Source organism: Dermacentor variabilis, chromosome 1, assembly GCF_050947875.1.
Source record: "Dermacentor variabilis isolate Ectoservices chromosome 1, ASM5094787v1, whole genome shotgun sequence".
In the NCBI taxonomy this organism is placed as follows: domain Eukaryota; kingdom Metazoa; phylum Arthropoda; class Arachnida; order Ixodida; family Ixodidae; genus Dermacentor; species Dermacentor variabilis.
In genome coordinates this window covers 18531622-18548897 of record NC_134568.1, presented here as the reverse complement: position 1 = coordinate 18548897, position 17276 = coordinate 18531622, and the positions used below count along the sequence as shown (strand labels likewise).

The following is a 17276-nucleotide window of genomic DNA, read 5'->3' as shown; positions in this document are numbered from 1 at the left end:
TCTGTACATTTAAAAAGCACACCAATTTCCTTTTTTTTTTCCTGGCATGTGCTGCCACTATGTGGTAATACAGGTAATTTTTTTCTCGCACCTCCCTCTCTTGATTTTCGTTGCATGGTTTGTCTTAGAGGTAGTTTGCTCCGGCGCATCTATATACTACTGCTCGCGCATTGGCGCGCACGTGGGCGGCGGTTTGGGTGTTGTTCTGCCAGCGGTTTCGGCTTCTTGCGCTCATAAAACTGATGGCTATCTCGTTACTAATCACTCGAAGGGCGGCCGCCTGTTTCTCGGTCGTTTAGTGCTCACAAGGGTGAGCATAGGAAGGATGCCGCCATGCATGCAATATATAATTGCCTCCGATTGGCGATAAGATGAAGATTAGCGGAAGTTTGTCACGTTTTGCTTTTTCGACGGGCACACAATCGCAGTTTTCTTGGGTGCGGTCACCTACGCAGTTCGATTAGGCTATGGACGTAAATATTATTGTAAAAGCAGGAACATTTGAGACTTTCGAAATATTCTCGTGTGCGCATATTCTAAGCCTTGAACTCTAACAATGCATCAAATCTTTAATTATTAGAAGTTTATTTCCTTTTCTTGTTGTTATTCATAAATAAAGAGTACATATATACCAACACAAAATATTTTTTTCTCACTTCGTGTTCACCCTAGAAAAATTAAGTTAAATTTTTTTCGAAATAAGTCCCTCCGAAGAATTGGAATCTGCAATAAAAAAAAATCAAGGGTTAATGAGTATGAGAAATAAAAGCGGCCCAAGCACGGATCTCTGTGGGATGCCAGAGCCGACTGAAAGTCGTTCTGAAGAGGGGCCTTTGTAAACAGCACATTGCTACAAGTTTCTTAGGTTGGCTGACCACCAGGTTATCAATTGTGTGTTTTTGAAAACTTAATTTCATTTATGAAGTAACTTTTTGTGGGAAGCTTCCTCAAATGCTTTGTTGAAATCCATAAAAAAAGAAATGTGTCAATTTGGTTACCATGTTTAATTACTACTGTGAAATCATGGACAGTTTCAGTTATCTGAGTAGATGTATGAAAACCTTTAATAAACCGTGTTATCATACTAATGTATTTAAATGACGGATGATGACAGCTTAAATTTTGGGCTTACTTGCAGATTGAAAGATTGCAAATAGGGCAGGATTCAAAGGAGCACAAATAACCTAGATTTCCTAGCACGAAAAGGCTCTTTGTCTACATCGACCCTAAATATTTCTGGTTTTCGTCATTTGTGATAGAACTAAATTCTTCACCATTTGTTAATGCGGCAATGACAATTATCCGAGCTTTATACAGGTCAAGCACTACGCTTCTGCTCTTGATCTACCTAAAAGCCGCCGTAAAGTATTAATTTGTCGGAAAGCCGTCAGAAATGGAAGCATTTCTTCAGATTCGCGTGCACAAACTCAACTGCTCCAAGGTCTATTCCTTTATACAGTCTACCTGAACATAAAATTTATCCCAATTGATTTTGGGATATCATTTACTGTTACATTTGCCAGTGTACTCCAATCGAGTGCATTTAGTGATGCCACAGAACCGGCAGAGTTTTAACCCACTCAAATCACTTTGTAGAGAATAAGAAAACAATTTTGTGAATACTATATGAAGACTGATTGACCACTGTGCTGTGGAGCACAATTACGATTTGAAGACTGACAATGGGAAGGCAGCCGTTCCTTCATCATGGTCATGGAGCCTGTGCAATTTTTGGCCGCCGACATGTAGCTTTTGAATAATGAGCTCCATTCTAGGATAGGACAAGCTCTATCCACCAATATGATCTCGATCGGGTGAGGTGGGTCTTCACCGCAAGAATCGGGAATTGGCAGCGAAGCCGGGCATCGTGATGATGAAAAAAAGTAGAAAAGATTGTATTCACTTCATTGGTACATGGTTGTGACTTATCAGTCTTGAGTGGTTCTGATTAACGCAGGGGCCTCTCTCTCTTTCCCTCGTTGAGGGAATCCAGTGGCCAATTACAAACGCCGAATCGTTCACCACCTCTATCGCCCCTCACTGGTCTTCTACGTGCTGCTCGCGTACGTCATGCACCTGTCTTCATCATGCTCCTCGGATACGTTGTGCACCAGTCTTCATCGTGCCCCTCGGATACGTTGTGCGCCTGTCTCCAACGTGTTGCAATAGGAGGCAACCACCTGCAGTCGACACTTTTCCCCGGGAGTTCTCAATGATGACCCTGTCACAGATAAGTGGCCACTTTGTGACAGTCAGGAGGGCGACGTTGCTGTCTTGAAGCGAAGAGAGTGATGAGGCGTGGGACATCAATCATGACAGCTGTGTGTTGCTGGTGCGGCATCCCCCCGTCGCCAGACGTGGTAGTCGATGGCTTCTTGGAAAACTTGGGGAACACTTGACAGGTCAATCATACCACCACCCTTTGTGTGTTATCTTTTGCACTGTTTCTGGACTAAAGCAGCCCTCAGTAGTGTGAATTTTATTATTTTAGTCAACTCCACACCACTTATGAAAAAAAGAAAGTGGTGGGGGGGGGGGGTGGACAGTAAACTTTCTTTTTTTGCCGGTTGCACTAGCATTGTCTAGGGATAGTACAGGCCCATTTTTTATTCTGCCAATAAGAGTGAACACATACAGTCTATGCATCACACATACCGTATTTATTCGAATCCAGGCCGATAGTTTTCTTCAAGTAATCATATTCCAAACTCTGGGGTCAGCTTAGATTCGAGGATGTTCAAAAACGCGGCAGTTTTTCATTGAAACTGCTAAATATTGACACATGCATTTGCCTATATTTATCGGGCAACCACGTTTCGCCGCCTAACAAATGTTATCGCATAGCGCGGGACACGCCTGCATGTATTGGAAGTTTCTGGAATGTTATCAATGCTTCTATCCGCTGTCGTCGCCGAACCTTGGGTTATCTGATTTCATCGCGTGACGTGAATGGTATAGAACTTTGTGGAGGACACACGGGTCCCAGTGATTAGACTGGAACATTCGACAACTGCTGTATAAAAGCCGACGCGCTTGACCCGCTGATCAGATTGAGACAATCGCCGACTGTGTTCGCTGTTGTCGCCATTCTTTAAGTGTAGCCTGTTTTGTGGGCGCAGGTTCGCCCAATAATAGTTACTTTCGTCTTTCACAAAATTGCTACTGTGTTCTTTTTACGTCACTCCATGTGACAATATGGTGCATAGCTAGCACCATCTAGAAAAGTCAGTATCGCAGCCGCTACTAGCCGTGCCAGTAGTTAACTGCACACAAGCGAGGTCGCCATTTTGGCCTGTGTCGTGTCTGCCGTATCCGTGTGCGCCATGGTGTTATCGCGATGGCACCAAGCAGGAGATGCCACAACTGTGCCTCTTTCAAATGAAAAGTTGTGCTAGCCGCAGAGGCATCGTTGAACCTTCAAGCCGGGAGGGACTTCGGCTTTGATGAGAAGAACGTCCGTCGTTGGTGGAGACAACGACAGCAGCTTTTTGCGTGCGCCGCAACGAGGATGGCATTTAGCGGTCTAAAGAAAGGCCGTCACCATGAAGTGGAGCAGCGACGAAGACGTTGAATGAGCTCTGCACGTTCAGATTCAGTAAATGCTGTTTGCATTTTGTGAACGCTGTCCTCGCTTTTTTTGTTCGGCCTCCATTCGAGGTAATATATATATATATATATATATTTTTTTGTTGGCTTCGGACTTTAGGGGGTCGGCTTAGAATCGGGGTTGGCCTAGATTCGAGTAAATGTGGTACTGTTTTCCCTCTGTGTGCAGAATGCTCGTGGCACATGGATGTAACCCCTCTTGCAATAACATAACCTGGAAACTAGGCTTTTACTTTATTGTGTGCATGACAGGGTATATGAATGAATCTCACCTGACTATCACTGCGTATATGACTTTCTTTGACTATATATGACTGTATATGACTTTCGTATATGACTTTATTATGCAAGGAGCGTTTTATTTGTTGTATTTGTAGCTTACAACATTTCTTGCTCCTGAATATAGGGCCCACTTTGAGAAGCAAGATCAGGCCGAATTTCGGGTGATCAACAAGCTGACACTGTGCCTAAAGCCTCAAGCTGTCATGCACCCGATGGCTGCCAAGAAATCTGGTGAGTCACCTCCTTCTCCCTCTATGATTGCTCAAGATTGCTCTTCTCCCTCAAGCTTGCCGCTTTTTATTTGTGTACTTCGTTCTATGCCCCCCTTACTAAATGCCTCATGTAAGGACCTTGTAAGCTATTTTACAAATAAATAAAATAGCACCTTAACGAGGGACATTAAAGACAAGCATTTAGTCCTACTGGAGATTAAGGTTAGACTCTTGAAAAGCTATTTAAATGCTCTTCAAAGTAATATAATCTTCCTACTTTGCCAAGGGGTGACATGGCTGCAAAGATTTGCTGATCTAAGCAACTCCTAGTGGCCTAAATCAAATGCTACGGCAGCAGAATTTGTTCACATGTGATCACAACAAGCACAGGTGGGATGTGGGTCTAAATGTCTGTCAGAAGCACAGGTCTAAATGTAAGCAGGCCAGAAGAGACCGTACTAGATGAGATGCACTTCAGCGTGTTGCAGAGCTGTGAATCAAAGTGCATCTTGGTGAACGTCCTTGGCTGCTGCAGCCAAGGATGGTTGTGCCGCAGCCAAGGACACACTTGCAAGCAGTTTGGCAGATGCTTGCAAAGAATCATATTGTGGTACAGTTGAACCCGGCTATATTGAACTTGCAAAAAAATGCCTATCAGTTTGATATAGGACATAATTCGATATAAGCTTCCTAAAGAATTAGGCGTCATAAAAGCACATACCATTTATAAAATCACTTTATTGATGAAACAAGCTTAGTTTCGCATGAAATAGTCCTGTATTTTCTTCTGCTTGGGCAATTTCGCTGCCTGCGATGCACGCACTTCTCCACATTGTCTAAAGAGACGGAGCAGCTGAGGCCGCAACCTTCCACATTCACGCAGAAGCACCGGACTAGTGCGAGTGCACCAAACACGTTGGAGGATGTGGGCAAAGGACCATCGTTGCTTTCCTCATTGTGCCCACTTTCACTTGTGCTCGGTACGATGTTGGCAATGTAGTCTTCGTTTTCGGGCTCTCCCATGGTCTCGACACCATCATCTGCACTAACAAACTCGTCGACCATTGACTCGTCAATGCCTTCCGGAAATTCTGACAGCTCGCTCCAAACTTCGGCAACACCGGCAACGGCTTTGTCGCACTCATCAGAAGTTAGTCATCACCGGGCTTGTGGGAGCTGGCACGTCTGAAGTGATTTCAGATACACCGCTTGTACACGGCCGTGCGTATGCATCGGGCGCCACGGGCACCGGATAACGAGTTTGTCCGCTTTAGCCCCAATCTCCCCCTTAGTTGTCAAGATCGTGTTAAGACTGCTCCTCGAAATCATGCACGCTGCAGGGTCATCCGACTTCTCACCGCGTTCGACTCGATTTATGATTTCAAGCTTCACGGTGAAAAACAAATTCTGCCGCTTTATCACGGCAAAACTGCGAAAAAAGGCCCACAAGGCGTAAACAAGGAACCAGAAAAGCAGCGAGCCAACTCGCACTTGCACCATGTTGCACGACGAGGGCACAAGAGCCTCTTATTAGCTGTCTGAGCAAGCGCAGCGGGCGGGCCAGGATAATTTATTGCAGGGGGGTGTGGACAGCTCGCCCGACGCAGCGTGGTCATGGTAGTGAGAGCGGTTGGATGGAGCTGCGCCGCTGGGTTTCCCTGCCGCTGCGAGGGAAAGCCAACTTCTGGGGCACTTTTGTGCTGCTTGTCATTCGATATATCGGGAGTCGTTGCTATTTTTCTTCGATGTAAGCGTAATTTTTGCTATATATACTCATTGTAACTATACCATGTTCAGAAATTGTTCGATATACAGAATAATTCAATGTGAACGGGTTCAATATAGTTGGGTTCGACTGTACTGCACTCAATTTGTCTAACAGTCACGCCGATGTTGCAAGACGGTATTGCATCACGTGTCCCTAACCTCCATAGTTGATTTGGATCCACTGCGGAAGTACTGTTGTGGCCTGGCTGTATTACATACCGTATAGACTCATATAAGGGCCGCACTTCTTTTTTTCACAATTTTGACAAGGTGCGGCGCTTACACGGGACCGAACGTTTCGGTTAAAATGGTGCCGGCACAGCCGGTGGCTACTGCACACCCCGGATCCCCGAATGTACCATTGCATCAGAGGTCAACGCGCAGCTCTCGCCATTTTGTTTTTTGATCTGCTTTGTTTATTGCACATTTGTCTGTATGTTCCGTTCTTTGTACGGTTCTCTGTACAGTCATTCATTTTTTCTTGCAATGCTTTGCTGATCTTAATGTCTTAGACCAAGGCTTAAGATTTGGCTAGTTTCTATTTTGCATCTGGGGCACGACTAGCGCTGTCGGTGGTAGCCAGTGCATGCGTAAGGCCAGTGCCGACAGCGAGTGTGAACACGCTGCTGCTTTTATGTTCGCCGTCGATGCACAGCAAAGAGAGTCATGTACCGGACGCAGCCAGAGCTGGGAAGCGCGAAGAAAGAAAATTACCCTAAAGAAACGAAACAATACTGGGCCACTGAGAGGACTGCAAAATCACGACTACAAATCTGCTTGTTCGCCTTCGGTGCCCAAGCTCGGATTGTCACACCTGCAAAGGCAAAGACACAATTTACATGGAACACGAAGCTCTTGCTAATGAACGGCTCTTTTATTATTATTAAAACAACTAGACAAAAGCAAAGGAGCATCAGAAATGTACGTACCATTGCCTACAGGCTGCATATCCAGGCCTTCTGCTGTTTCATATGATGAGGCTGTGACGAAAACCGATGGAACTGGATAGCCTCGCCAGCTTCAGTCATGCAGTAATTGTTCATGCGTCCAAAAATGCAACATGTTTTTTCGGTTTTCGTTCCACATAGTATTTCGGCAATGAAAAACAGAAGAAATGGCAGAACATAATCAACCAACGTAGCTGGCGGCTGTGCCTGCTGCAGGGAGGTGCCAACGGACCATATTCATCCCATGCCCGGTGTCTATAACGCAATGCGTATTAGTTGGTCTACGCTGTTTTCGTTCCTTGTGGGCCGGTGTTGAGAGGTCCATGACATAGAAGGGCATTTCTTGGTGCTAGGTTCTTCTTTTCTAGTTTTATTTTCTGTCGATAGAGAGTTCCTTGCTGCTTGTGGTGAACATGTTACAAAAAGTGCAAAGTGTGCATTGAACTAAGAGACATGTCTTGCCTCTTGGCAGCGATGAGACAGGTTGCTAACATGTTAGCTTGCAGAAAAGTTGGAATGTTCTCATGAATATCTTTAAGAAGCCCTGAACCGCCTTTTATTGAAGTGTAGAAATGCATTTGAAGTTAAATTTGGCTATGTCAGAAATTACTTTGCTGCAAAAAGTACTTCAATGTGTTTAGCAGAAGCGGAGTTATTGGCAATCAAACACCCCCTTAATGGTGATTCTGCTCCTTCAATGCCTTGTAGTACTGCGAATTTTATGGCAGAGCAGGGCATGCTCACAACGCTTCGCCTACCGAACTTCACCGTGGCACACAGTTTACATTTGATTTTGGATGTTCACATAGATGCCACTATTTCTGATTTTGGTGCCTATGATGCATTAAATGTAGCCAAATGTGCCAAACGCAGTTGTCATCAGCGAGCCGCAATGCGCACAGACAGTGGACTCGTCGCGGCAAACCACGGCAGCCGCGGCATCCATGCTACGTAGCAGACCGCTAGCTACACGCAGCTGAAGCGTTTGCTTTGTGCATGACAGGGCTAGAGTGCGTGCTCGCGCTTACATGCTCCTGTCTGGCTGTGCTACGTTGTGTGGACTGGCTTTTTCCTGCACCAGCTTGACTGACTGATAGTGGCCACATCCAACTTGCACATTTTGAAATGCTATCAGTTGCTATATCCAGGGTGTCTACCAATAATCTGGAAAAACTCGAGGAAAACTCAGGGAATTTGTGCTTCAATCAGGGAAAATTAGCTGTCATATTATTGAAAGGGAACGAAAGTCGCCCTACTGCTGGCTTGAGTAAAATAGAGGAATCGCAACAAATTGTCTTTGAAGCCGTGTCGTCGGCTGGAGGAGTTGCCAGTGTACGGTCAATTATTTGTGAAACGCCCAATGCGCCTCATGGCACCACCACGTGCCCCATAGAGTCAATAATTTCAGATGCAAGAACCCTTTGCTGTTCGATTTTCCGGACATTTTGCTGCGACCGCTGGTCCGAAATGGCATTAATCAAAGCCAACACCACCGTTTTGATTATCTCGCTGCCTCGAACCAGTGCTCTCACACGCAGATCCGCTGGCCGTCATAGCCACCACCGCGGCAACGCTAGGCCTAGCTGCTTCGACGCTCTCTATTAAGCTTCTTGCCGTTCGGTGCCGTGTTTTTCATTGAAAGAATGCGCCGCTGTCAGTCATGGTACCGACTCCGCCTCTGTAATCCTCGCGATTGGCGGGTGGCGCGGTCTAGAGCTATGGGCACGGCCCACTTGTGTTTGGAAGGGTGGAAGGGCAACGGGAGAGAGGCGCATGAGGCTGGAGATGTGGAGAAGGCTGGAAAAATGAGTGCGCGACTGCCATTATTGTTATAACCGATAATGCGGCATGGTGGCATTGTAGTAAGCTGGTTAATTTCACCATAGAAAACACACTGAAGTTGATGGTGCGGCAACTTCTCTGTGTTATAACTGATTGATTGTTAAAACCGCTATCGTTATAAGTGGGTTTGACTGTATTAGGTTTGGGCATTGAAAACACATTACCATTGTGTTATGTTACATTTCCAACTGTACACAGCTGCGCACTTTGCAGGCCAGCTGGTGTACAGAACTTTGAACGATTTCTCGTTGAGAATGTGCTGGTAGGTAAAGAGCAGTTTCCAATTGCCAACTGGGGGGAGGCTATTGGTGGTCACACCAATACCCGCGGTGAGAGTACCCGCGGATCTGCGGTGAGACCGATGTTCAACCACGCTTGTAAAGTGGAATCGGGTGGCAGTGAAGACTTCCATGGGTGCCACTCGCTAGGGCCCAAAGAGAGTTTGCGGAGGTTTGCAGGTTTCTGCGTTCAACTTCCTGTACTTAACCTCTGTTAGAAACTTCTCTCAGTCTCCAAACTGCTGGTACAGCTGGCTTGCACGGCCTGGGGCATTACCAAGTTTGGCAAATGGCCGCCACCTTGGGACACTAGGGCTCTTGCACTTGCAAAAACCTCTGTGCGGTTTTGGCCCAGCATTTGTGCAGGAAGTGAGTGCAATGATAGGTGTCTTCTAGCCTGTGCCTTGTGTGTTGCAGGTCTGGACACCACTCTCCTGAAGGACCAGGGCATGTTTCATCAGGCCCAGCCTGCGATTCGTGCCTTTCTCTCCGTCCTGGCTCCACCGATCTGCCTTCTGGCCCATAATGGCGACTCTTTTGACTTTCCCATATTCATGGTAGGTACTAATTTCTTTATAGATTGGCAATAGCCTTTCTTTGCCCCTCACTGGAACATTGTAACATTGCAACAAATACTAGTAGTGAGCAGCAGCTGTATATTACAGTGATTGTTTTCCTTTTTGATGCTTAGCATTTTGGTTACATAGAGTTGCTTTCCCTGGTTATAATGTTGGTGCAGCTGCATGGAACACAGTAGTTAATGGCAGATAAAAGGAATTGTTAAAGGGCCCCATAACAAAATTTGGTTATATGCTCGAAGTTGTTACGTGTCCTCTAGGGAGTGTTCTGCCGCTGAAATTTTTCAGATCGGCTCATTAATAGCCGTTATAAATATTTCAATGCCGCGAGCCCATGATTTCAGGAGGCGAGTGCCAATGCCACGAGAGACAATCTTTCCACTTGAATCGTTTAGCCTCCACATGCCGGAGCTCGAGGATCATGTGACTAGTGCTACATGAGTACTGAGGCGGACACAAGCGGACCACAGAGCATGATCCAGTGCTGGAACACTGTAGAAAATGACATAGTTTCGGTGTCTGCACGCGTGACTGCAAGACGTGGGAACAAGCAGACGATACAGAAGTACATCTCTCTTGCTGCGGTGCGAAGTAAAAGAAAGACATGCGGACATTCGGTTTGTGTGCTTTATTAGTTCTCTAAGCTTTAATTCGTCTATTCAAGCAACATATTACCCAAATAACAGATGTTGCCTTGAATAATTCTCGAAGTCACATGTCACCGCAAGCGACGTCACAGTGCAATCACATGTATATAGGTGCACTAGCACATGTACTTCATCCTCCGGCTTGGATCGCGGCAGCCGTGAGGAGAAGGGAAAATGATGGTCGGTTTGAAATTTAAGATCTTTCTGCGGCGCCTCGCAATGTAATACTTTGCAGACACGATTGTTATCGTGCAATGTATGCTCTGCGCTTGTCAGCTCAATATTGCCAGACCAGGTGAGGGGCCCTTTAAGGAATCTGTGCCCAGCACAGTTTATCTTGTGCACAAGTCAAGGGTTAGTGCCCTCAATGATTTGTGTATGTGGAGGATCATTCAATGTTCGAGAATACACCTGTTTATTATTCATTCCGATACAATTTTAATGTTTGTTCTTGCTTATGGGACAAAAGAATAGTTGATACGATGTCTAATGCAGATTTTTATTAAATACAGTTAGACCTTGATATAACAAACTTCAATATAATGAAATTCTCAAATAACGAAGGATTTAACTTTTGTAACTTAGTTATAGATGGGTAAAATGAGATTATTTTTCTCGATGAAGTTTTTTTTTTTTTTTTTCGATTGCCTGATTTTGATTGCCTTATCTAAAAATCTTACGGTGCCTTCCGTGTAAGTGAAATTCGAGGGTGACTGCACTTATTTGCATAAAACGTCAAGTTTCATTATTACAAAAGTAAAGTCAGATTTTACTGACTTTGTTAAATCGATTTTAACTCTGTTACTGTATTTACACGAACCAAAGCCAAACCATGAAATGCGGATGGTCAGGAAAAAAAGAAAAACTTCCCTCAAATGTAAGGTGAATGAAAAAAAAAAAGTTGCAGTTTCGCCCGAAAGGCGAAGCATCGATTGTATTATCAAATTCGTAGACAGCTATACAAAGTAAGAATAGTAGCTTTATTAGCCATATAAACTCATAACCATTCGCTTACTAACTAAATTAACAAGCATGGTGTCATGCACGCACAGGCCAACAAATACATCTGACTTGATGAGCGGAGACATTTGCTGTCAAAATGCTGGCATGAGTCAGCATCTGATTTTTGGACTCCCTTGGGACAGCGAAAACGTCTGAAAAATCGCGCAGTAAAAAAAAAAAATTGATGCATGCCTTTTACTGCCCTTAAGGGGCTCAAATTGCCACAGCCACATCTGAAAACTCTGGAGGCCTGCCAGTACACTTATCAGATAGATGTCTTGGTGATTGTACTGTGACAAGAGATAGCGAGCACGCATGTGTTTAATTAAAGAACATATACTGTGGCCTGTGACAGTGGCCCCATTCCACTCTTGGTATGCTTCACCGCAATACATTGCGTATGCTTGACCGTGTAACATCGTTTTATTGCGGCAAAGCTTTCTTTTGGGAACTGGCATTGTGCAGTGCTTCTTGCCATGCTTTCTGTACTTTGAAGCCATTGATGAGGAGGACGAAGGTTGAATTAGCACCATTTCTGACATTGGCAAATCCTTCCAATGAAAAACACTGCACTGAACAGCAGGAACCTCAGTATCAAATGTCAAAGCATCTAGGCCGAACGATGCAGAGCGCATGACGGCATTAAACAGCAAGAAGCTTGGTAGTGAATGTTGAAGCAGCAAGACCTAGCATTGCAGAGTGCACAACAGCACAAAACAACCGCACAACTATGCACCAAACACCATGTGGCGTAATAGGAATGGCTACAGTGGTTACGGCTGCCAGCGGATCCGTGTGCAAGAGTGCTGGTTCAAGGCTATGAAATAATCAAAATGGTGATTGTGGTGGCTTCCATTAATGCCATTTCCGACCTGTGGTCGTGGCAAAAAGTCTGAAAAATAAGACGGCGAAGGGTTTTAGCTTCTGAAATTTCAGACATCCTATACATTGGCTCTATGGGGTACATGGCATTGCCGTGAAGGCATCCGAATTATCAGGCATGTCTGAAAAATCTGTTATTGTGACTGCATTTGCCCACACCCTCAAGATGAATGCTCATCTGTTCAATGTAAAAAACTAGTGTAGAAATGTACAGCTCCTAAACAAAATAGAAATCAGATGCACGCACAATTTTTTAGCAAGGAAAAACGTAGCATGCCTCCAATTCTGGTAATATGAAAAAGACGAAACCAGTCAGCTTCACAGTTGCAGCATGGAAATTTATTTACATAACTGTCCACCGTCATTGCTCCATGACAGCATGTTATCGCTGTCTATAAAGAATGAAATGCCCTTTGTATGGTCCATAGCATGTTCAATATTCTGCATTTATGAAATGGCTTTGCAACAATTGCAAGCGGGAGAGTGGCTCACACCTAGACTAACCACTTTGCTAATTCGTCCTGCGACACATGCAATTCTCCGTAATACCTAGAGCATGTGACACGACTTGTTGCCGCTGGCTTAACTTGTAAAATAACTTGTAGTTTGAATGTGCTTTCCTAATCAAACTGCAAGAGGAGTGTCGTCGTCGTCATGCTTCATGAGAGCTCATTCTGTTGCCATCTTGTGATGGCAGTGGCGATGTCACTGGCTAGGCTGGCTCGGAGGGTAGGCTGTTGCTAACATGGTTTTGGTTTCGTATAGGCTTGCAATAGAATCGGGTAAATACTGTAATAATTAATTGGCGAGCTAAATTTATTGCTTTGAAGTCTTCCTGGCGCAGGCCGAAAATATTCATTTTTGATGGGAGGTGACGTGCGAAGCATTCACTACCCTGAGAGCCACCAAGACAGATGCTGCTGCTGTTGGAGTTGCCACTGCTGTCACCATTGGTTTCTGGTGCATGTGATGACCAGCCAAGTTCAAATTATCCGGCGAAGGATAATGTCAGGATCGGTATAACAAAATTTCGGTCTTATAGAAATGCATTAGTGCCGACTGGGACCTTCGATAGGGATCAAATTAAACGAAAAGTCAAATTAAGCGGAGTCAAATTGAAGTGTACTGTATAATTTCTTGTGTCATAGGTCGCATTTGTCAGCTTTAAATTAACGTTTGCGTACTATTAACAGAATTGTGATAACTGCTTCTGTTGCTAAGTTCTTTGAAGCTATCGTGATTTTTGTAAATTTTATCTAATATTTGAGTGCCTGCATCAATATTCTGCAACAGTCAATCACTAATTGGAATTCGTCTTTTAAATGCAATTAATTTTATTGCAATTGGGTTTCAGCACTTGCCTGATCAGGATGTTTCTGTATTTCACTTGTATGTACTTGGGCAAATAAGGGTTGGCCCTGTGCTGAAGCTTCCTGAAGATAATGTGCATTGTTGTATGACTTCGCCGCAAGGATTGTGTGACATATACTCCTAAAAATTAAGATATACTGTAGCAGCAGTAACATGTAAAAGGTCAGCACAAAAGAAGACCTGGCTATTGCGTTTCCATGCTTTTCAAAGCTGTGAAAGCAGAAGACTGACCAATGTTCTTTTCAAATAATTCTAAAACTCAGGCATGTTATCTGGGAATAGTGTCTTCAAGAATATACTACCTTGCCCTTTTTTAGGATGAGCTCGTGTTTGCTACGGGCAGCGGTGATGTGGACAGCGTTCTGGGTGTACCAGGACTGGCATGCTGCGACACGCTCAAAGCTGTGCACCACCTCTGGCCTGTGCTGCCTCCTGCACCCAAGAAGGGACGTGGATCAGTGGCTGCCAGCAAGCAGAACTCGTATGCACTTGACCAGCTCTACAAGCGCTTCTGTGGACGCCGTTCCAATGCACATCACGCTGAGCAGGACTGCGTTGACCTCATGAAGGTGTGTCACACAGAGAAAGCAGCTTTCGTGGCCTACGTTGATGCCAATGCGGCACACCTAGCTGATGCCCGTCGTTCCTGGTGATTGCAACAGCAGCCCCCATGGGTTTTGCACAATGTCCTTGTCTGCATCTCTGCAAAATCCTTACGAATTTGGTAGAGCAAAGTGTGCCATCTCCCTGGGGCTTGTTCTGCAAGCCTTTTGTGGACTCTTGTGATTTTGGCATGGGTGATCATCACTGGTGCACGGTCTAGTGAGCCTTCCTTTTCTTTTTCTTCTTTTTTAATCTTAGGTTTCAGTGCCTGCCTAGCATGTAAGTACCTGGATCACACTGTAGTGAATGTGAGGGGAAATACGTTACTTTCAGTCTTATTTCACCTAGTTTTGTGTATCTTGGTACTGCTGCAAACACTTAGTCCACCTGCCTCTATGTCTCATTTGACCCTCTCTTCTAAGAGTGCTTTCTTTTTCTCCTTTTGGTGACTCTTAGCGACTTCAGGCAGTGCAACGCCCATTTCTATTCTTTTTTAAGGTCTGCTGCTAATTTGCTGCCGTATCGTGTGAGCCAGTGCTAGTCTTGAATTGCAGGAAAAGGGAGGTTCCCTGCCTCTACTTTCAATTTTGTTGCACCGAGTTTTGGGTTGCTTGATATTGCTGCAAACACTTGAGCATTGTTGGCGTCTATTGCAACTGTGTACCATACCAATATATGTGGATGAGCGATGTTTTGTCATTCCCCCAACTGAGCTGAGGCAGTAATTCATAATTGAGTATTCATGGCAGACTAAATGCAAGGAGGCTTAACAGGCACCTAATTCCACCGAAGGTGATGCTCCAATGTGATTTCAAACGAATGTTTGTTTTGCATTGGCCATGCCCTGAGAAATCCTTGTCTTGATTTGTTACTCTTGTCTCACAGGATTCAATTAGGAAATAGTGCCTTTCATTCTGGGTATTAGTATGTGATGCCTTTGCAGCATGTTTGTCTACTAAATTGAGTTGGGTTTTGGGAGCCTGTCATACCTTGTTATTCACTAGTGACCGTGGAAATCACCTGCTTGCAAAGCCAGCATTCGTTTCTTGTTGCATGTCCTCATTAAGCATTAAAGTTCCTTCAAAAGTACAAAACATTTCTTTTGCTGCATCTGGAATTTTAAACAAACTGCTTGCCTTGGTAGTGCACTAGGCAGTATGTCAATTTCATTATCTGAAGGTTAATTTAAACGTGCATCACTACTTTTTATTCATTGCATCAATGTTTTATTCATTGCATCCGAGTATGCGCTATGCTAAAGACTTGTAATCGTTACTTTGACCATGTAGCCTCGTCAATTTCTCATTTTCTTAATCATTTACTGCTATGTCAGTACGTGGCTCATCAAACATTGAAAACATGTTCGTGGCATGGCTACTGTTAGCTCTCGTCCATTGCTCTTTTTCTATGGTGTGCAGTCTTTTCCTCCAGATTCTCTTCAATACACTCCAATAGGCCAGGTTGGAGGGGCTTCTCTCCCTACATCGGTCTCTGCAGACCTGCAGCACAGCCGTGTTGCACTTAATGGGTGGCATAATTAGACTGTATAGAGAGCCAGCGTTTTACATGGTGGGACAATTTGCTGTGCTTGAAATGAGATGGTGCCCCTCCGCAAGGTTTTGTGTACAAAGGGAGTACAACTTGCAAACAGCGGAAGGCTGTTGTTTAGTGTAAGTGGGGGGCTCAAATGTCTCCTACTGAATGCCATGCCATAACTACACGGACACATTATGCTGCCTCCACAATGGCTGAAGGTCGAGCTTATTGTGCCACTGCAGTCCACGAGCAGTGCCTAGCAGCAGTAACAAGTGCCTTGGGAAAACCTGGGAGGGCGAAGTTTCTATGTCAAGTGAACAGTGATCAGCACTGTAAGAGGAACATAGATGAGCCACGTAGTGCTGTCGAAATCATTATCTTCACATGTGATTGCACATGCAGTCGGTGTATGTACATGTGTTTTATAATCCTACTCCCTCCCATTGCAGGAGGGATTTTTTAACGTTTTATGGCGACTCCTTGTGGCAGTCGGGGAATTGTATTGAACACTTAAGGGTAAATTGTGTTTTTGTCTGGTCTCTTCTTATCCCCCTCACATTTGCTGTAAATGGTTGACGAAATGTTATTTCTTAGCAGGTCTGAAGATAAGTGCAAACATGTATTTGAACAATATGAGCTCTTATATCACAGACTTTGCTTCATATTGAAGAAAAAAGTCCAGCTAACAGCACTTTTTGTGGTCACTAGTGCATGACAATACCATGGTTAGGAGGGCATGGTAAGAGTTTAGGAACATTGTACTTGTATTGTGCAGATGTTTTTATGTATTCATATGATGTTCACTAGCACTTTTCTGACTTGTATTTGTTTTATGGTAAACAATTACGTAAGAATGTGTTAAGGTGATTTGTGTTTAGCAAAGTACAAGCATACGGTCTTATATGCATGCAAGGAAGGGACACTGAAGATTGGAGTTTGATGAAGTTGTATTAATTTTTTGTGTGATGAAGTAATAATTTATTCAGCATGTGTGTTCCCCATCCGTATGTTATGTTGTATGATATTTCTGTCAATTTTTATAGCTATGTATGTCACATTTCATTTGCATATTGCTGTGCATCCGAGTAACTTAATTACCTGTTACCACAAAGAAAGCCTTGTTAACGTGAGTTGAAAATGCAGCAAGATGTCTTCAACGAACCTGAGCATTGTGGCCTTACATTGTGACCTTACATTGTGACCATGGAAAAACTTGTGTGTGCCCAGAATATGTGTATTTGTAATAAATTATATTCGTAAACAATGGGAGCTATGTCTATGGTGTGTGCAGTATTAGAAGCAGAATCCTTAATTGCAGTGTTGTGAACGATTTTACTATGTCTTATTGCCATCTTTCCACTTTTGAAGACTAATGTTCAGATTTGTGAAAAAATGCTAATACTGGTGAGCTAAAGAAACTGCTTTAAGTGTAAATTTCTATTAAACAACTTCCTTTCTTGTGGGTGGGTGAGGGGACGGAAAACAGTAGCCCATGACCTTCAGTTTTCTTGACAACGATGTCTGGGTGAAAACTAATCACATTTGAAATTATTGGAAAAAAAACAAACAAACAAAAACAAGTTAATCAAGACCAGCAATGTCATGCCGCAATTAGCCGCTTCAATTGTACTATTCTGGCATGGGCAACTTTTTATGTGAAAGATGCACGGATGTTGGCTACAAATGCGCATTTGGTGTGTGGTATTGACCCTTTTTGCGGCGA

The 17276-nt window shown here is 44.1% G+C and overlaps 1 protein-coding gene across 2 annotated transcripts in view; it reads left to right on the top strand.

The window, feature by feature from the left end:
* Positions 1-16816, top strand: part of LOC142575656 (three prime repair exonuclease 2-like) — a 36163-nt gene extending 19347 nt beyond the window's left edge. For both annotated transcript variants that reach the window (XM_075685199.1, XM_075685191.1), the window contains exons 4-6: positions 4013-4119; positions 9352-9491; positions 13732-16816. In XM_075685199.1, the coding sequence (XP_075541314.1) occupies positions 4013-4119; positions 9352-9491; positions 13732-14067 (583 nt within the window). In that variant the 3' untranslated portion in view covers positions 14068-16816. The remainder of the gene's footprint in view (positions 1-4012; positions 4120-9351; positions 9492-13731) is intronic.
* The last annotated feature ends 460 nt before the right edge of the window (positions 16817-17276 follow it).